The sequence below is a fragment of the Rhinolophus sinicus genome, chromosome 17, assembly GCF_057876585.1.
Source record: "Rhinolophus sinicus isolate RSI-liver-muscle chromosome 17, RSI-T2T, whole genome shotgun sequence".
Lineage (NCBI taxonomy): Eukaryota > Metazoa > Chordata > Mammalia > Chiroptera > Rhinolophidae > Rhinolophus > Rhinolophus sinicus.
Genome location: NC_142517.1, coordinates 130518 through 151539, shown reverse-complemented (window position 1 = coordinate 151539; position 21022 = coordinate 130518). Strand labels below are relative to the sequence as shown.

At 48.5% G+C, this 21022-nt stretch overlaps 1 protein-coding gene across 5 annotated transcripts in view; it reads left to right on the top strand.

Annotated features, from left to right (window-relative positions):
* Nucleotides 1–21022, top strand: part of DIP2A (DIP2 acetate--CoA ligase A) — an 89214-nt gene that overhangs the window by 30443 nt on the left and 37749 nt on the right. For 4 of the 5 annotated variants that reach the window (XM_074319417.2, XM_074319528.2, XM_074319453.2 and 1 more), the window contains exons 5-9: nt 443–631; nt 3951–4076; nt 9775–9894; nt 10967–11164; nt 18111–18202. In XM_074319417.2, the coding sequence (XP_074175518.2) occupies nt 443–631; nt 3951–4076; nt 9775–9894; nt 10967–11164; nt 18111–18202 (725 nt within the window). The remainder of the gene's footprint in view (nt 1–442; nt 632–3950; nt 4077–9774; nt 9895–10966; nt 11165–18110; nt 18203–21022) is intronic. The other variant, XM_074319562.2, reaches the window with a different exon arrangement.

The window sequence follows — 21022 nt, the reverse complement described above, 5'->3', positions numbered from 1 at the left end:
TCTGCTGACTGAAACAGCTTCAGCTCAGTCCTGCCCACCAGGAGGACACCACGGCACGTGGGGGTGAGCTCAGCCTTCCCTCTGCGTCACCATGTGTGGATGTGCTGTGGGCTCAGCCCTTGGGATCCCTGTAATATTTGGGACCCTGCCGAGGGATGTGCTGAGGCCGGTTAGCAGATGGGCTGCCCTCACTCCCACTGTGTGGCACCCCGAGACAGAGTCGGGGAAGCCAGGTCACAAACCAGTTTCCTGGGCGGGGCCCCTTTGACCTTTCTGGAGGTCGGTACAGGCCACCTGGATTAAGGCGACCTTTGAGATGACCCCGGGCCACGTGTGGGCGCAGCTTGGGGGTGCACAGGGCAGGGCAGCACCGGTGCCAGTGTGGGGACCGCCCCCTCGGGGACCGCCCTGCATCACGCCTGTCGTGTTACTTTAACCACAGATACGTCGTCTGCCTCAGAAGATGAGGGCTCTTTACGGCGACCGGGGCAGCTCCCCTCCACTGCACTGCAGAGCCGTGCCAGCGCCGAATCCTGGCCTGAGCGGGCTATCCAGGGCTCGTCCTCCTCGTCATCTGCTTCTTCCACCTCGTCTCACGCGGGAGGGACACCAGCCGCCCACGCCCACCTAGGTCAGTGCCTGCTGCTGCGGCCTCTCCAGGACAGGTGCCTCTGTGTCCATCAGGACCCACCTTCTCATTTCATCTTGAAGAGGGCTGCTGGGTGGCACGAGTAGTTCTTGATGCTTCTGGGGTTTGGGTGTGGGCCTCTCCCGTGGACCCCGAGAAAGAAATGGTGTCTCTGGAGGCTGAAGCTGAACAGGTGACAGTGCAGGATGGACGGTCACTATGATGTGACTGCGGCTGTTCCCCGTGGTCCCCTAGCAGCAGCATCCCTGTCACCTCCACCTTTGCACTTTGTTGTGTGCACGGCTGTGGGTCCATTGTCACCCTGAGCCTGGGCTGTGTGCACGGCTGTGGGTCCATCACAGTCCCTGAGCCTGGGCTGTGTGCATGGCTGTGGGTCCATCATAGTCCCTGAGCCTGGGCTGTGTACACGGCTGTGGGTCCATTGTCACCCTGAGCCTGGGCTGTGTGCACGGCTATGTGTCTATCATAGTCCCTGAGCCTGGGCTGTGTGCACGGCTGTGGGTTCATCATAGTCCCTGAGCCTGGGCTGTGTGCACGGCTGTGGGTCCATTGTCACCCTGAGCCTGGGCTTTATGCACAGCTGTGGGTCCATTGTCACCCTGAGCCTGTGCTGTGTGCATGGATATGTGTCTATCACAGTCCCTGAGCCTGGGCTATGTGCACAGCTGTGGGTCCATTGTCACCCTGAGCCTGGGCTGTGTGCACGGCTATGTGTCTATCACAGTCCCTGAGCCTGGGCTGTGTGCACGACTGTGGGTCCATCATGGTCCCTGAGCCTGGGCTGTGTGCACGGCTGTGGGTCCATTGTCACCCTGAGCCTGGGCTGTGTGCACGGCTGTGGGTTCATCACAGTCCCTGAGCCTGGGCTGTGTGCACGGCTGTGGGTCCATCACAGTCCCTAAGCCTGGGCTGTGTGCACGGCTGTGGGTCCATTGCCACCCTGAGCCTGGGCTATGTGCACGGCTGTGGGTTCATCACAGTCCCTGAGCCTGGGCTGTGTGCACGGCTGTGGGTCCATCACAGTCCCTAAGCCTGGGCTGTGTGCACGGCTGTGGGTCCATTGCCACCCTGAGCCTGGGCTATGTGCACGGCTGTGGGTCCATCGTCTATCTCCATTACCAGCTGTCCTGAGGCCAGGCTGGGGCTGCAGCTGCGATCTGGCCTTTCTCTCTCCACACACCCGGGTAAATAGCCCCTCAACGTGAAGAGGGTGTCAGTCAAAGCCAAGTCATAAAGATGCATAATCTTTTCCAAATCATCCAATCCTGTGAATTACAGGAACCTCGGAAAGGAAAAGATCGCAAAGCTCTCATTGTCTGAAATCACATTTTTAAACACAAATTCTGGGGTAGTTAGCTGAGCATAGCTGGCAGGTGAAGCCCACAGATGCTCTTGCACGAGCACCTTAAAAGGGGTCCTCGGACTGTGTGTGGTTGTCACCAGTCTGCTCTGTAGACGTGGAGGGAGGACCGGAAGTTGGGTCGGCCACCAGGGCCCGAGGTCCCAGTGGGCCCTGTCCCTCCTCACTGTTAGGTGCGGTCCTCTAACACGAGCCAGCGTGCGCCCGTGACAGTGCGTGTCCTGTGGGGCCACAGCAAGCTGCAAACCCCTGAGCTTTCTTCTTAAACTGGAGGAACTCTATAAAAGGCATACTTTAAATTGCTAATTTAATCAACGTTAAGGGTTTTCAAGGGTTGTGAAAACTCTGTCATTAGAGTTAGATTTTTCCAAATACTGTTTTCTGCTAGGTAATCAATGAGTTTGTGTTTTGCTTTCATATAACTTCATCTTTCTATATATGAGGTCTGACAATTAACGTTGGCGAACTCACCCTAGAAAAAGTGCTACATACCTCATTGCTGAATATCACTACAGTCACCTTGGAAGTACTCCCCTTGGGAAGCTATGCACCAACACCAGCGCTCAGTCCACCATTCAAAGCAATGTTGGAACTCTTTTTCTGGAATGGTCATCAGAGCTGTTGACATTACCCTTGATGTCCTGAATGTCATCAAAATGTCTTCCTTTCAATATTTCCTTTATCTTCAGGTAAAGAAAGAAGTCACTGGGGGCTAGATCAGGTGAGTAGGGAGGGTGTTCCAATACAGTTAATTGTTTACTGGCTAAAAACTCCCTCACAGACCGTGCCCTGTGAGCTGGTGCATTGTCGTGATGCAAGAGCCATGAATTGTTGGCGAAAAGTTCAGGTCGTCTGTTTCAGCCTTTTCAGCACTTCCAAATAGGAAACTTGGTTAACTGTTTGTCCAGTTGGTACAAATTCATAATGAATAATCCCTCTGATGTCAAAAAAAAAAGGTTAGTAACATCTGTGCAACAAGTTCGTGAACTTAATTGTCAGACCTTGTATTTCAAAAAAATTCCTAGTTTGCATTCTGCCTTGGCTATGAAATGATAGATAAATGATCAGAATGTAAACATTTTCAATATTAGCATGTCTTCTGGATGGCAGAAGCACTTGTTAGAAGATTCCACCCATTACACATCGCCCGACAGGCTGACACCGGTCTCCCAGGTGGCCAAGTGTCTGTCCTCCGTGTTGTGGAGGACACAGCTTCTGGCAGTTGTGCAGACACGCTTGGCAGGTGCCTTCCCAAGCATAGACTCCCCTGTGATAAGGGTGCGGTAGCAGTTCACAGACGGATGTGCCACATGGTGGAGACTCAGCACAAACGCACGTTCTCACCGTGGCCGGAGTGACTGAACATTTCCGAGTCTGACCAGTCTGTCTCGCAGTGTGACATGAGTGGACTCTGCTCTAAGAGCGTTGCTGTCGTCTCCTAATAGTGAGGCCGGGAGGGTAGTTGTGTTGCTGTGGGTTTATTCTGCGAAGCCTCGAAGTTCTTTCTTCAGGACATCCAGCACAGTCTCTGGGGGGCTGGGATGCAGTTTATAGAAGCCTGGTTATTTTTTTTATAATATGACAAAAGTGGTCCCTAACACCTGATGTAAAATGTGTTTCCGCTTGTCAGGAGAGTTCGGAGTAAGACCCCCCCAGCCGTTGTGGAGGGTGGGTCCCCTCGCCCGGCTGTGCCGAGCGTGGTGGTTCTGGTCCAGACCCTCAGCGATGTGCACGGACGCACGCACGGCAGTCTACACGACATGTCTGGGGGCTGGGACTCCGCAGGGCTCCGAGCACCTGGTCAGCCAGAAAAACACATCGGGATCCCCCCGACCCCACACACTTAGAGCTCAGCCAGTGAAACTTGAGCCGAGTGGTGTTGAAACTGTTAGTCTTTTGAATTAACCGCACTTGTGTTTTGGGTTTGTTTCTCAAATGCAGACCTGCGCTCGGCCCCTCCTGACGTCACCACAGGCCTCATACAGCATCGGCTTTGCGAGCGCCCACAGCCAGGCTCCATGAGAGGTGCCCCTCGGAGCAGTGGGAGCCTCCTGGACACGGCGGGCGGTGAGCATGCTTCTGTTTCCCCTCTGACGCCTCAGGGCACTGGCTGTCCTCCATGTTTGGACACCCTTTAGTGCACTGACTGTAGCCGGCCTGAGCCAGGCATTGGTCACAGTCACCCAGCTCACAGACACGGACCCATGTGCACAGTGAGCGTTAGTACAGAAAGCACTGTGTGCGGGAGTAACGGGAATGTCTGAGTGTCCAGTGGGGACAAGGAGAATGGGCGGGAGACAGCCTGCCGATGTCAGCTGTGTGCCAACGAGGTGTGGCCCTGGGATTCTGCAGGAAAACCAGGAGCATGGCCAGTCGCTTATCTGAGCACAGTGTGGCCGAACGGAGCCTGTTTCGCGTGAGCACACGCCTGCTGGGCACACCCGCTGGCACAGCAGTCCCCACAGCTCCGTGTCAGCAGCCCACGAGATGGTCCAGCAGCACGCACGGTCCCTACATGCGGACAGGGTGCCGGCGCTGTTTTCATCGTGTCCCAGATAAGACCTCCTCCTTCTGAAACGGTTCCGGTGTCTTACCAGACTCACATGAAGCTTTCTTTCCCAAGCAGCAGATTTCAGTTGCAGGAAACTCCTGAGGATGTCAGAGCGAGGACTGAATGTGTGTTTTATTTCCTAAGCAGTAGGTGAAATTCTCTCCAAGTCTTTTAGCTCCTTTTCCAGATGCAAAAGGAACAGACTGAGGCAACAGGAAGTAGGTTTCCCATTGGTTAGATAGGTTTTTTCTTTGATTTACTACTCTTTATATTTAAAAAGAATTAATTGCTTAGTTGGGGTATAATTGACACGTACTGAATTGCACATACTTCAGTGTGTGAGTTTGTAAGTTTTAGGAGAGCGTCTGTCTGCAGTCAGACTGGGGACACGCGGCCTTTGCCAGCCCTGTGCCCATCAGGCCACCCACCTGCCCTATTTGGCATCCCCTCAGGCAAGCACCAATTTACCTCCTGACACTAGATGAGTTTGCTTTTTCCAGATTTTACATTGGTGGAACCCGACAGCCTTCGCTGTCTATTGTCTGCCTCTGCCCCCTGCAGAACCACTTTGAGCTTCACGTTCTTCCACGTGTCCGTGGTTCACTGCCTTTGCTGAGGAGCAGTGTTTCCCCCTGAGGGCGCCCAGCACTCTGCTTATCCACTTCCCTTCCGAGGCACAGGCGTGGGCTGTCATAGAGAAAGCTGTAGGACTGTTCGTGTGCAGGCCTCTGCCTGGGTGTGTGCTGTCATTTCCTCTGGGTCAATATCCAGGGGAAGAGTGGCTGGGTCGTGTAGTAGGTTTGTGTCTAACTCTTTAGGACCCTGCCAGGCTCATTTGCCGAAGGGTTGTGTCCTGCCTTCTCGCCATGGGTGATGCGATTCTAGTTCCTCCGCCTCCTCGCCAGCAATTGGCGCTGTTGCGCTTTAAAGCTGTACCCATCGCAGCAGGTGTGGAAGTGGCTCCTCCCGGTTTCCCCTGCGTCTCCCTCTCGGCTGATGCTGCTGAGCACCTCCCTTCTCAGGTGCTAATTGGCTACCTGCTTGTCTTCTCAGGAGGGTCTGCTCAAATCTTCTGCGTCTTTTTTTAATGTGTTTGTTTTCTTATTAAGATTTGAGAGTTTGTTATATATTCTGGATACAAGTTCTTTACCATATTTGTAATTCATATTTTCTCTACATCTGGCTTGTGTTTTCATTCTCTTTGGTGTTTTCAGTGCCTTTCAAAGGGTAGAATTTTAAAATTTTGATGGTGTCCAGTTTACCAAATTTTCCTTTTACGGATCCTACTTTTGTGTCATATCTAAGATACATTTACCTTATTCAAGGTTGTAAGGGTTTTTTCCTAATTTTCCCCCCAGAATTTTATGGTTTTAGGTCTTGCATTTAGGTGTATGAGCCACTTCACTTAATTTTAACCGAAGTGCAAGGAAGGAACCAAGCTGCTGGTTGTTAGTATCATCGTATGTGGGTATCCAATTGTTCCAGCCTTGTTTGTTACAAAGACCGTTGTGTCCCCACCGAGTTTCTTAGGCATTTTCCATGACAATCAGTAGATAGTTTTGAGAGGAGTCTGCTTCTGGGTCTCTGTGCTGTCCCATTTCCTGTATTTGTCATGATTACTGTATTTTTATAATAAATCCTGAAATCGTGTAGTTTGTCTTCAACTCTGCTTTTCATTTTAAAATTTGCTCTGGCTATTCCAGCTCCTTTGCATTTTAATATGTATTTTTAAATCAGTTTGTTCATTTTTACCAAAATTCCTGCTGGATTTTGATTGGTATTTTATTGATTCTAGGTCAATTTGGAGAGAATTGGCATCTTAACAATATTGTTGTATACTTCAGTTGATAAATACCTGCTATCTCTCCATATTTTTAGCACTTACAAAAAAATTTTTAGCACTGTTTCATAGCTTTCAGTGCAAAGGTTTTGCACATATTTTGTTAAACATATGCCAAACTATGTTATTTTTTTGGTGCTGTTATAAATGGTATTTGTTTTTTCCCCCAATTGTTGCTAGTGTGTAGAAATACAGTTGATTTTTTTTTATATTGACCTTATACCAGTTCTGACAGCTTTTTTTGGTGGATTCCTTAATATTTTTTCCACGGGCATGCATGATCATATTGTCTATGAATACAGCTCTACTTTTATTTCCAAATCATTTGCCTGTAGGAATGTGTATTTTTCTGATTTTACTGCAGTACCTGTGCCTTCCAGAAGTGTCAGTTGGATGTGTTGAGAACAGACATAACTTTTCCTTGTTTCCAGTTGTTGGGGGAAAACATCCACTCTTCCGTTTTGTAATTGTGATGTCAGCTGTGGGTTTTTCATAGACACTCCTGATCAGGTTGAGGAAGTTCCCTTTTTTCCCCAATTTCCTGAAAATTCTATCATGATTGTTGTTGAATAATTTTTTTGACCTATTTAGCTCGTCATCTGGTTTCTCTCCTGCGGTTTGTTAATATAGCCCAGGTGTGGTAGCTGTACCCTTTGGTTTGTGTGCGAGCGCTCTGTGATGTGCACACAATGACAAAATCCCCGACAACACATTTCTCAGAGCAGACCGCGTGGTTCAGCGATGCGGGCTGTAGTTCTGATATTCGCAAGTTCGTTAATGTTCTGCATATCCAAAACTTAAAGGTGGGAATAGGTTAAAGAACCCTAAAACTGAAATCAAGCAGAAATAAACAAACTCGACTGTATTTCCAAGAGACATGTAGGCACACTCAAGGGGTGGTGGGGGGAGAGCTAATACAGGTAAGTTATGGGCGTGGTGTTTGGCAGTACAGCCTCAGCCTTGGCCGAGGGTGAGTGGGAAGCACAGCAAGCCACCCCGGACTCTTGTTAATGGGCTGGTGTTGTAGGCGGTGGGTGAAGCACATTGGAAATCACTACGTACACGTGTTGAGCAGAGGTGTTGATGTTGGGGGGTGGGTCTCACTGTGGAAGAGGGATATGCAGGTGTGACGGGGAAAGACAGCCGAGGACTGGATGGGCAAGATTGGGGTCGGAGGGGCCGGCGTGGCCTCCCGGTCTCTAAGATGCAAATGTGACCTGTCTGTGCACACATGTGAGTTGTCCGTGTAGGTGTGCGTGTGTATCCAGGAACACAGAGTGTACACAGTGTACTTTTTTACTCTGTCAGTTGGAAGAAGCAAGGACACTGCAGTAGCAGTGAGCACCTGGTGACCACGTCTTGGTCTTTGCTCCCTGTCCACAGAGGGGGACAGAACTGCTGGGGGAAATGTGAGCTCAGCGCAGGGCAGGGGAGTGTGTCTTAGGACAGAACGTAAGGCAGTGCCTAAAAATGGTGGGGCACACCACAAATGAAGTTGCACAGGTCCCGCTGGCTGAATTGGGAGTTTGTGCATCAAATAGTTAAGAACCATCATGATTTATAACCATTGGGAAAAGAGCCATCCCTGAGCCCTTCCTGATAGATGGGTGGGTGGGTGGGTGGGTGGGTGGAAGGAAGGATGGATGGATGGATGGATGGATGATGGATGGACAGATGGACAGACAGATACTTGACAGATGCTTAGGATGCCAAGTGCCGACTGCTCCACGTGAATGGAATGCTAAGGCTGGAAAATAACTTTGCCACCATTACAGTAAAAATGGGTGTGGCAGGAATGATTCGTGGCTGTTCAGTGCAGGGAGAAAGTTCCCTGAGGTCAAGGTGTGCACGTGCTCTTGAAGTGTCTCCTCGCACACTGCTTAGGAGTTCACAGGAAACAACAGTGGTGATGTAACGGAGAGGCCAGATGCGCTTTGGGTGATGAAACCAGTGTTCTCACAAGGCAGGTGGCCGTCCCATGGTTCTGGATATGATTTTCAGGTAGCATTTCAGCCAGGAAGGCAGCACCTGAATTGAATTGTGAGAAAACCTTGTAAAACTCAACTTGTGGTATGTTCTGCTTAAGAAAAAGAAAAAACTGTATTCTTTCAAAATGTCAGTCATAAAGGACAAAGAAATGTTACAGATTAAAGGAGACTAAAGGGATGTGACGAGTTAATACAGTTCTTGATTCTAGCCTGGCTCCCGAGTGGAGGAAAGCCTTACGGTGTCAGCTGCCACCTGGCAGCCGGACGGTGGTGTGCCCGGGGTTCGGGCCTCGCTTACTCCTGCTGCACGGCAGTGCTCCCGGCGGTGCTCTCGTCCGTCGTCCTCAGAGCGCTCATCACCGCGTCACGTGTCCTTATTTATATGCAGGGGTTCGCATTTTTCTTGTTTTCATCCAGCAGGTGATGAGCTGTTTGAAGGCGACTCTTACTTACCTGTGCTTTTGCTGACGTTTCTTCTCCTAGAACAGCTTTTCTTAGTAATCATTGAGGACACCACAGAGCTTTTAGTTTATGTGGACTGTCTCTTCATATCTGCCATATTAGAAATTAGAACTAAAGACTTTTTAAAATATGTATTAATTAACTTAAAAGTAACAGGAATATCCTCATACATGAATGTAGATAGCACACATTGTGAAAAGAATTATAAACTGAAAATTCAGGGGGAAGAATGGGCTTGTTTTCTGTTGTTGCCAGTCTGTGTCATCGCTGGTGTGATAGCAGCAGCTGGGTCCTGTGTGTCGGCCCCCTTCAATCTGTGAAGACACCACATTCGGTGGCCTCTGGAAAAGTACAGTGTGCGCTCATGGGAGGAGGAGAGTGAAAAAGGCGGATGGTATCTTGACGTGACTCAGGAAGGACAGTTGATCCTCGAACACCCCAGGGGTCAGGGGTGCCAAGCGCCACACAGTTAAAAATCAGCGTATAACTTTGACTCCCCAAAACTTGGTTGTCTCAGGGTACCTGTGGAGGATTGGTTCTGGGACCCCCGTGGATACTGAAATCTGACATGCTCAGGTCCCCGTCTAAAGTGGCTTGGTCACTGCACACAGTCAGCCCTCCATGTCCACAGACTCCCATCTCAGATGGAAAACGTGCCGTGTTTATTCTTACAGCTGTGTGTGAGTGGACTTGTGCAGTTCAAACCATGTTGTTCAAGGGTCAGCTGTCGTTTGACCTCATGAACCCCCTGAAAGGGGTCCCTGGCTCAGGGACTAGAACAAGGTCTAGTTCACGGAAGGCAGCCCAGAAATGTTTGGTGATGAATTAATTCCAGAATGGCTGCTGAGGGGCCAGTGCCTGCTGGCTTCTCAGGTAGGTGGGGGGAGTGGCTGCCCAGCCTCAGCATCCCTCTCCCCATGATAGGTGTCCCTGTGAACAGCAGAGTGTCCTCCAAGATCCGGCAACTGCTGGACACGCTGAAGCGGCCAAAGCGGCCCCCGCTGAGGGAGTTCTTCCTGGACGACGCTGAGGAGGTGCTAGGAGGTGAGCGTCCAGCGGGCTCACAGGGGCCGCAACCTCAGCACACAGAAGCCACACACCCTGTTGCAGCTCTGGTCGCCATGTGGCGGTGACGTGGCGTCGGGGCCACTGCCAGCTGAGTTGCCCGCGTGGGAAACTGGTTGCCCGTGGTTACGTGATGCCGCCCCTCTATGCCTCTGGTCTAGCCGTTCAGCTTCCAGGAATGCTTCGGAGGTTTCACCTTACGCATCGTTCCCATTCCTGTTTAAACTTCCGTTCCAAAAGACTGCCATTCCCATGATTTTGAGGGATTATATTTTCAGCATAGTTTTGGCCCCTGTTCAGAATGTTGCCCTCTTATTTATGAATGAGGTATATATTTGGAAGAAAAGAATATAGCTTCATCTTCTAAAAGATTACCAAGACATAGAAGTAGAAGCCTGTAGATAAGGAGCAGAAATGAAGTGGGAGATGCAAGTGGGAGAAGGTGGTTAGTACCACGGGGCAGACTCCGACCCACTGCCCCTCACACCGCCTCTGTGCCCTGTCACCTCCCCTGGGACCAGCTCCAGCTGTTCCGTCCACACTTGAGGATTAGACACGGCTCTCAGGGCATTGTTTTCCCTTTATAATCAGATAAATGCCCTTCAAATTCAGAGTTCAATGATACAGATACATTTGAGGGCAGTTTTTCTTATACTTGGGCAAATTTTGGTTACATGTCCACTGGAAATACAAGGTTTTACATTATTTTTGTTGTTCGCCATGGTGATGGTTCCTCTGAGTGCCCAAACCAAAGTGGTGACTTGTCGCTTTCATCCCTTGTAAGCGGGACCTGCTTCTCAGGGTCAGCTCTGCCCCTGAAAGCCTGTCCGTCACGCCTGCCACCCGGGGCCTTGCTGTGCTGAATCTCCTCCATCTGTCCTTCAGTCAGCTGGTCTGTGACTATCATAATGATAAGGAAATCTAAATAAATGACTGTCTCATTTTTATAGTTGGTGTTTTAAAAGACAAAGTTATAAAATATGAATGCTTAAAAACTGAATGTGTGTGTGATGCTGCAGTGCTGATTCTAAAATCCCAATTTTGCTTATAGTCCAGCAACCAGATCCAAACCGGCCAAAGCCTGAGGGAAGCCAAATGGCGGTGCTGAGAGGGGAGCCTCTGGCTGCTGGGACACCCTGGCCGCCATCGCTGCTGGCTGCCCTGCAGCACTGGGGCACGACGCAGCCCCGAGCGCCCTGCCTGACCGCCCTGGACACCGCTGGGAAGGCCATCCATACCCTCACCTACGGCAAGTGTCACCAGGAGGCAACCAGGCGCTGGGTTAGCTGTAAAGTACTGCACACGCCATGCAACCTGGACAGACGGCTAGAGCAGCGTAGCACACGTTCCTCAGACACTCACAGCTGTCCAGTAAATAGAGCGTCTCTCACGGCAGGCGCCCCTCCCCCCACAGGGGCATTTCTGAACAATGGCGTTTACTTTGGTCTAATTTTGAACTTTGTGCAAACGGAATCATATAGTGTGTGTTTTTGGTGTTTGGCATCTTTATGTAACACAATGATAAGCATGTAGTGTGGGAATGCGCTGCTGTGAGCAGGACCCAGCCGGAGAAGGTCGAGGTGACGAGGCCCCATTCCGCCTGTGGCCCTCGCTCCCTCCCTCGCACAGAGGCGACTTGCGTGCTGACGGAGCACCTGGCTCTCAGTGGGACGTACACGGGCGTGCGGGCCGGCACTGGAGGGATGTCACTGTGTTCTCAGTGCCAGGACGCATCTGCGTCTCTGGGGGACATGTGGCTGGGTCCCACGCCGGGCTGCTGAGCACAGTGCTGTGGAACGGCTGAGGGGTGTCCGTGGCACACGGGCACCCCGCCAGCTGCTGTCCCCAGTGGCTGCGGCTCGTAGCTCCCGGCACGGTGCCAGCCAAGCTCCACGCCCTCGCTGACACTAGGTGTTGTCTGTCTGTCTAGGAACCTTACAAACCTTTGGTTCATTTTTCTATTCAGCGGCTAATGTTCTCTTCTTTACACGCTTCACATCCGTCTTTTCAGATACTCGTTTCACACCTATCTCCTTCCACTCTTTGGAGTACCTTTGAACACTTTTAATTGTGGCTTTAGATAAATGAGAAGTCTTAACCTAACGTAGCCCAATTTATCTACCTTTCCCCTTATTACAGTGTTTTATTCCCCTATTTAGGAAGTCTTTGTCAAACCTAAGTTCACAAAGATACTGTCCTACCTTCCCGTCTAAAAACTGGTTTTATTTCTCACCTTCAGGCGTTATGCGCCTACAGTGTAATTTGTGTGTGGTGTGACATCAGGGTCATTTGCTTTCCTTCTGAGGACTGTGACCCACTGTCATTTACTGGAAAGCCAGTCCTCCCCCCGAGGTGCTGCTTTGTCATGTACCGGGTGGGAAATAGACCTGGGTCTCGTTTCTGCTTTCTGTGTTTGTCACTGGCATGTCTGCCCGCACCCCGGAATCACTGCGGCTTTAGGAGTCTCTGTGTCTCCTACGGAAGTCCTGCAGCTTTGGTTGTTCCCCAAGGCCTTTACTGCCCTCTGCATTCCAAGTGAGCTTTAGAATCAGCTTGTCAGCTTCCAGAAACGTTCCTGCTGGGCTGTTGATTGGCACAGATGGAATCTGTGGTTCCATCTGAAGAGAAGTGATTCATGACTGGAATATTTCCCATTTACTTAAGGCCTTCTTTATTTTCTCTCAGTAATATTTGTACAGAATTTCTCTCAGTAATTGAGTTCAGAAGTCTTGAGTGTCTTTCATTTTTTCTACTCATTTGTTACTTGTATAGAGAAGTGTCATTGGCTTGTTTAAATGGTGACTTTGTACCTAGTAATCTTGCTAAATTAACTTACTAATTCTTTTTTGTTTATTAATTATTTGTCTGTATATCTCTGGGACATTCAGTATACAGAGTCCTGTCCTGGTACCAAAGCAGGCACCTTTGTTCCTCCTTCTGGCCTCGCTGCACAACCCCCCAGTGTGACGTGGGACGGTGGCATTCTCGCATCCCCATCTTAGGTCAGGAACTGGAATGTTTACTGAGGTTTGTTTTCACTCGTTTTATGGTAAAAATTCTTTGTAAGCTTAAAGAAGTTCTCTTCTATTCCTTAAAGTTTTTCATCATGGATTGGCATTGGGTTTTATCAAATGCTTGTTTTGTTCTGTCAAGATAATCATAGGGTTTCTTTCCCCTCCCCCATTAATTTGATGAATTGCATTGATTCATTTCCAAATGTTAAGCAGTCCTTGCATTTCTAGAGTCCGACTTGGCCATGATAGCTTATCTTTGTGATAAGTTTCTGGATTCGATCTGCCGCTGTTAAGTATGACTTCTGCCTCGTGTTCGTTGGAGGTTGGTCTGTTGTTCTGTTGGAAAGGACGTTGCTGCCCACCTGCAAGGACTGTGGTTTGCTGACAGCCTCTGCCTGTTGAATCTAGCTTCCAGGTGTGGGCTGTGGGTGCTGGGCAGCCCGCAGTGAGGTGCAGGGCCTTGCGTGTCTGCCCCTGCCCGGCCACAGGGACTGACCAGCCACATCGCCCCTGTGGGGTCTCCTGCTGGGTCTCAGGGGGCCCCTTTCCCTTCATGTTTTATTGTGCCTGACTGTCTGTCTGCTGCCTCGCTCTGTGTTCTCTATCTGTGTGCCCACCTGTCAGACAGTTCCCTGGTGTCTTTAGTCAGTGGGCATGCTCTTTACTCTCCCTTTGCCACACAGTGTCCCTTCTTGCCGCCTGCAGGCTCCCTGTCTGTGTTCAGAGACTGTGTGACCACAGTTCATTTCATCGCAGTTGTCGGCGCTCACTCACCTGCCCTCAGCGCTGTGAAGATATCGTGCTGTCTGACAGGAAAGATGTCACCGTGGTTTCTCTGTCCCTGTTGCTGTGTCTGTTTCCCTCTGACTGCCTTTTAAAAATGTCTTTCTTTGCCTTGCAGCTACCTTACTGTGTATCTTGAGGTGTGATGTTCTTTGGAATTTTCCTGTGTGGGGTCCGCAGGACTTCTTAAATCTGTGGAACGGTGTGTTTCATCCATTTGGGGAAAATTGCAGGCATGATCTCCTGAGTGTTGCTCCTTCCCCGTTTTCTCTCTCCTGTCCGCCTGGGACTCCGATGATGTCTATGTTATACCTTTCTGGGTCCCGCGTGCCTTTGGTGCTCTCTGTTGTATGTACTTCAGTCTGGAGATTTCCCTTTTTTCAAACTCTCTAATCCTAGTTCCCAAATTTCTAGTCTACTATGAAACGCCTGATGAGTTCTCAGCTTTAGTCAGTGTCTTCTTAGTTTAGGATTTTCATTTGCTCTTCTAATTCCTATTCTGTTTCTCTGGGAGATCCCCGCTGTGCCCTGTACTTTTTTCATCCTTTCCTCCATTGCCTGGGACGCACACATTCGCATGGTCACCGAAAGGCTCCTTCTGCATCCCTGGATTCGGCTTGCTGCGGCCAGTCCCTCTGGTCTGTGCTTTATCTTGGGGAACGTATCTTTTGGGGTACCTAGTACTTTTTAAATTAGGTGTTGGACATTATGTGTAAAAAATTATGGAGGCTCCAGATGACGTCATCTTCCATGAGAGGAGTTCCCCCTGCCCCCAGGCAGGTGGCTGGTCACTGCAGTCCAGCCCAGGCCGGGTCTGCCCGCCCCTGGCCCCGGCACCTCCCTGTGCGTGGCGCATTGTGTCTGTCCCTTTTCTCTGTTGGGTCCCCAGTCATGGCTTCTGTCTCGTGGGACAACCTGAGAACCCCACTTGGCTTTTCCGAGGTCTCTGTGCGGTTCTTGGCTCCTGCTGCACACGGCGCTGGGACTCAGCACGCTTCCCAGAGGAGGCCGGCGGCTCTGGCAAGCGCTGCGGCTTCCTCGGTGCCCCAGCAGCAGCGCTGTGGGCACGAGTCTGTGACCCCCGTTTTGTGAGGGCCCCGGCAGACGGTGAGCGCAGCCCCCAGGGCGTTGCCTCGCGTCTCAGCTCCTCTAGTGGTGTGGCCTCCGCTGATGCTCTCTGCGTTCCGTTCTGGGTCGTTTTGTGAGGCCCCGGCAGACGGTGAGCGCAGCCCCCAGGGCGTTGCCTCGCGTCTCAGCTCCTCTAGTGGTGTGGCCTCCGCTGATGCTCTCTGCGTTCCGTTCTGGGTCGTTTTGTGAGGCCCCGGCAGACGGTGAGCGCAGCCCCCAGGACGTTGCCTCGCGTCTCAGCTCCTCTAGTGGTGTGGCCTCCGCTGATGCTCTCTGCGTTCCGTTCATTTCTGGGTCGTGGGGGGGGCGTGCGGCTCCGCGTCCAGCACTCTGCCTGCTTGGAGGCGGGCTTTTACCTGTGACTGGCTCATTCGTGCGCGTCGAGGAGCGCGCGTTCCAGGAGCCACGCATTCTTCCACCGCTGGCGGACGTTGGGTCGTTCCCGTGGTCAGCCGTCACAGACACTGCTCCTGGGGGCGTGGCGTGCATTCTCGGAGGGGGGCACTAACTGCGGTGGGAAGGGCCAGGCCTTCCCGGTCACACTCTGGTCACCGCGCGAGTCCCACCTGCTCCCTGTCATTGTCAGGCTTACTAATTCTTGCTAATCTGCTGAGACTATGGTGGTATTTCATTGTGGCATCGATTTCCATTTTCCTGATGACTAAGTAGGTAGAGATCTTTCCTGTTTTTTAATACTTGGGTCTTCTCCTTTTCTAAGTCCTGTTGGATCTTCTGCACATGTTTTTATGTAATGTAGGGTATTTGCAGGAGTTGTTTCTGGATGTCAGTCTTGTCAGCGACACGTGCCACAGGTGTCTCCTCCCAGGCACCTTGGCCGTGGTCCTGGAGTGGCAGCTGAGTGAACAGAAGCTCTGCCCACCTCACCTTCTTTTATTTGTGTGTCCCCTTCAAGGGCCCTTTCCAAGGCTGCGATCAGGACGCTCCTCTGTTATCTGGGGGAAGTGCTGTTCTGCTGTTCCCATTCAGATCGGCCGTCCACTATGAGTGAGTTTGTGTATGGGGATGGCTTCCAGGGTCAGGTTTTCAAGAAAAATAGACAGCTGTCCCGTTCTTGTCTCCACGGTGCCACATTCTCCTGTAGTGCCCGGTGTCATCACTGGGGTCGTGCACATGAGTGGATCTGCTCTGGGGTGCTCTGCTTGATCCCATCAATGACTATAGCTTTCTACCCAGCCTTGGCGTCCGTCCATAGAGCAAGTCTTTGCGTCTGTCTCCCTGTTCAGAAGTGTCTTGGCTATGCTTGTTCTGTGTATTTCAGTGTCAGTTTTAGAACCAGCTTGTCATCTGCCATAGACTCACCTGTTGAAATGTGACTATTGTTGCTTTGAATAGTTTCAAGACCATTAACAACTTTCCAGCACACAGATATAAATAATATATCCTTCCATTGAAATCCTTCCACTTTATGCCAGTAATGTTTTATAATATTCTGGGGGAGACGCATGTTTTTTATAACACTTATTGTTAGGTATTTGCATGTTTATTTTAATCTTATTGTAAATAGTATTATTTCAGATTTTTATTTATTATTACTGGTGTATAGAAATCAAATGGTTCTTGTATATTGTTATATCTGGAAGTCTTACTAATTCAGTTATAATAGATTAATACTGTACATAGTCATGTCATCCGCAGATGACGACAATTGTTTGTTTCCTGTTGTTTTACACCCCCCGACCCCCTTGCACTGGCTCCGACACTCAGTGAAAAGGTGCCTGTCCCTGACTTGCTTCTCAGAGTGAGCGCCTCACCATCTGACCACTAATCAGGATGTCTCCTGTAGGATTTTGAAAGATGGCCTTAAGGAAGTTTCATTTCGTTCTGAATTTAAGAAGGAGTTGTAAAACTATTTAAAATCCTGAATAATTGTTACATTGTTTTACTTTTTTTCACCTTTATTTTGTTAATCTGGCAAGTTATGTTGATTTTCTGGTAAACTTCTTTACATTCTTGGGATAAAACTAATTTGGTCAAGATGCATTGTTCTTTTTATATGGAGCCTGGATTCATTTTGGAAATCTTTATGTATTACAGTTATTCCCATCTTGAATTGACCTCTTATATAGACAGGCAACATGTTGGGTTGAACATTTTTTTCCCATTTCTTTCTCAGGTCCTGCACTCACATATTGCACCTGTGTTTTGTGTTGTTTGCAGGAAAACTTGAGCATTTACTCAGAGAGTGTGCGCTTATGCCACAGGCTTTAGGGGGCCGAGTTAGGGCACTGGTGCGAGTTGTTTGGCATTCTGAGCATTAAGGCTGCTTCAGGTGTTGGGATGGACTCAGGTTTTCTCTTCCTACCTCAGTACACCTGCCCAGATACCTCCAGTTCTCTTTACTGTCCTTTAGTCTCATCTTCCTCAAGGCAGCTCTCCTCTGTGGAGCTCACCGGGGCTGGGCACTGCGTGCCAGGAGGGTAGCATGGGCAGGTCCAGACGCACCGGGGTCCAGACGCACCACCGAGACAGCCAGTTACTTAACGTCTCCCTGTCTTGTCTTGAGTGAAAAGTGGAGATGAAGATACAGCCCACCTCATGAATTATATGCCACTCTTCTAAGGGATGTGACTGAAGCATAGTTAATGATGTGAAGGTGCGTTCACAGTGCAGTGTTGATCGAACTTAGCAGGGTGAAGTATGATGTCATGTCTTGAAAATTACACATCCATATACATACGTGTGTGTGTGTATTATGTGTATATGTACGGGGGTGCCAAAAAATGTATACAAGTGGACACTTTGGTCAATGTTGCTCAAGCAGTAGTTCACCATAATCAGAAGTGTCTGGACACTGATGATAACCACTCTGAGAACGTCTTATAATTGCAGAAGTCAAACGTGACTTGTATATTGACCTTTTGTTATCGGTACATATTATTACAATTTTAATACAGTTTTCGTTTCTTAAAATGTGTATATATTTTTGGGGCACCCTCTGTATATGTACATATGTGTTATATATGCACACATATAACAGAAAGAATGCTGACTCTTTTCTGCTGGCTTTTCTATATTTGAAATTTTCTATAATAAAAGTGTGTACTCTTGTGTTAAGAAAAATAAATCTGTAAGTTGTTTTTGAGAGAAAACTATGATGTTCATTATGTGCAAAATAGTTACCAGTTGGAAACGTCCTGAATTTCCAATAACTGAGGAATCGTACGTTATGGGGTATATGATTGTTACATTGAAATGTTAATTATTAGTTTCTTAAATTTTACTTTGCTTAGTGTTTTTATTTTATTTTAGGCAAACTTTGGAGTCGGAGTTTAAAACTAGCTTATACTCTTCTTAATAAACTGACTAGTAAGAATGAACCGCTACTTAAACCTGGAGACAGAGTAAGTAACTAGAATGTAAGTTTATTGGAGTGACCAAAAACAGAGACTCTAAAAATGTTTCATTGAAATCAGTGTTCTATCAGCAGCTTAGAGTTGCAGTGTTAATACAGGGGATTTAAAGTCAGCTTGAAAAAATATTAAATATGGAAAAAGTTTGTGATGATGTAGATAAAATGATCATTCTTTTTCCTCCCTTATTGCCTGTCCACTGATTCTTTAACTTCTTTTCTCTTTGACTTCATATGTGTTGATTTTAATAAAAATATTAGTATCAGATTTTAATAAATATTAAATTTCCAAAACTTAAGTTTTATGAGGGCACATCGACCTTCCCTTGAAGTTCTGTGTCCTTCATACACATCTCCTTCCCTGTTCCACGTGGCCAGGCAGCCCCCTTTCCTCCCTGCCCCGATAGAATGCAGAGGAGGCCAGAGGCTTTCATCCTTGTGGAAGGTTCTGTGGGACAGCATTGCTGTAGGCAAGCTGAAGCCGACTTGAGGAACCAGGTAAAGCAGGTGGTCCCGAAGGACAGCAGGAGGACATGGCGAAAGTCCGCACACTTACCAGGGAAATCCCCCAGTGAGCACAGTTGCCTAGGTCAGGTCCCCCAACGATGAAACTGGAAGGTGACAAAAAGACAGTTTCAGGCAACCCTTTGAGTGCGTCACACTTTAGTGTAGACCAGAGGGAAACCTCAGTGTGACAGAAAAGACCAGAGGGCAAATAAATGAAAAAAGGAAAGGGGATGGGGGGTTGGAGGAAGAGGACTTGGAGGAAAACTGCATACAGAAAACAAACTTTTAGAAAATTAGTATTAGTATTCCTAGAGATCTATCATGAAGACACTGCTCCATAAATGAAGTAAAATATGCTCATAGGAAAGACCAAGAAGTGGATGGCAGGAAAGAAAAACTGCGAAAATTAGGCCTCGCAGCCTCTGACTGACAGGAGTTCCAGAAAGAGAAAGGAGAACAGAGTAGAAAATTTTGTTTTGGAAAATTATTATTATTATTATTATTTTTTAATTTATTGGGGTGACAATTGTTAGTAAAATTACATAGATTTCAGGTGTACAATTCTGTATTACATCATCTATAAATCCCATTGTGTGTTCACCACCCAGAGTCAGTTCTCCTTCCATCACTATGTATTTAAGAACAGAGTAGAAAATTTTAAGTCAACAATAATACAAGATGACATCCAGCAGGTGGAGACCATAAGCCTCAGAGTGGCAGGATCCGCAGTGAGTGGTCCCCACACAGGGCACATGACCATGTTACGGCTGAGATCGGGGTGCAGAGGGAGCCGTAGAGCTTGTGGGGAGCAGTCAGAACGAGAAGACAGCAAGCGAACTTTTTCAGGAGTTCAGAGGGAGTCCGACTTACTATATGTCTGTTCCCAGAGATTCACAGATGCGAGTGTGGGCCTACCAGGTTCAGATGTGCCGGACCCTGAGCACTCTTTTTTGGGAAGTTCCGAGAGAGCGTGCTTCAGCTGCACAGTGGTGGGTCCCAAACAGGACAGCCATAGGGAGGGCTGCTAGTCCCCCAGCCAGGACCGGGCAGCGCCCAGGGCTGGGGTGGGGCAGTCAGCAGCTGGTGAGACTTCCGAGTTCCCTTGGCTGGTTATTTGGAAGATACTATTGTTAGGAACTTGATACATGCAGGGGACATTTAGAGCACGCTGGCGCAGCCACAGGAAGCATTGCCAGTGGGAATGCTTGTAGCTGTCACTGAGCGTGAGAATAGTACGACGATGCTGCTTTTACGGCGTGTTGTGCTTTAGAAGGAATGTAAGAATCATTGATTTATCTTCCTTGAAAAAAATCATTGCAGGCACAAAGACTTCCAGACACCTTGACTTGTGAGAGAATCCAAATTAAGTTAATTTTTAAAAAGATCGACTGGATCACAGTGAGTGAGTTTATTATCAGAGATGGTGGCATGGTCATCCTCCTGTGATAATATGCTTTGTAAAAGTGAAAAAACACAACTCATTTATAATGAATTCTCTGATAACATTTTCTATACCAAGCTCCTGGTCTCCTGGCTGTGGGTCCCCATCCTGAGACCATCACTGTGATCATCAGTGTTTGAAGCTGAGCTCTGCCCCTTCAACAAACAGTTAGAAATGTGATTAAGTTGACAGCACAATACAGAGATAGCTTAACTTCTGTCTTACAAGTGAAGGGTTGTTCATTGTCCACTGTTTTGTGGCCCAAGGCCTGTGTTAAAAGTCACTCCAGTAGAGTTCTCACTGCCCACTGTGGTTCAGGCACACTTAATACACTCCTTGGGGCCTACAAAAATCCTATTCCATAAATAGCTTTTAATTTAACCAGACTATTACGAGAAATGGAAATGGAGATGATGGGAGAAGAGAAAGGTGAGGAATGAAGAGAGCTAGACGTTCATCTACAATAATAGGGAATAAAACTGGTACCTAAATAATTTCAATAAATAAAACATAGCAGTATAAGCATAATATTTACAAATATGGAGTAAACAGCAAAAGGAAGATGTGAAATATTTTAAACGTTGTTGCCTTGGGGAGGGGAAAGGAATGGGGAGGGTATTGTTTTTCATTAGTACTTTTCGTCATTTTAATTTCTGTTTTAAAAAAATTTGATGAAAATCATAATGTAAGCTATATGACATAGAACATGTAATTTAAACAGTGGCAGCATGGTGACCAGGAGGGCAGGGGGACTTGGAGGGGACCGCTGTGGGGGTCCCAGCCAAGGTGTCTGTTTCCACCACGCTTCCTGTTAGGGCAGTTAAGGCTTGAGTGAAGATCTGATCAACTAAAATTTTGGTGTTA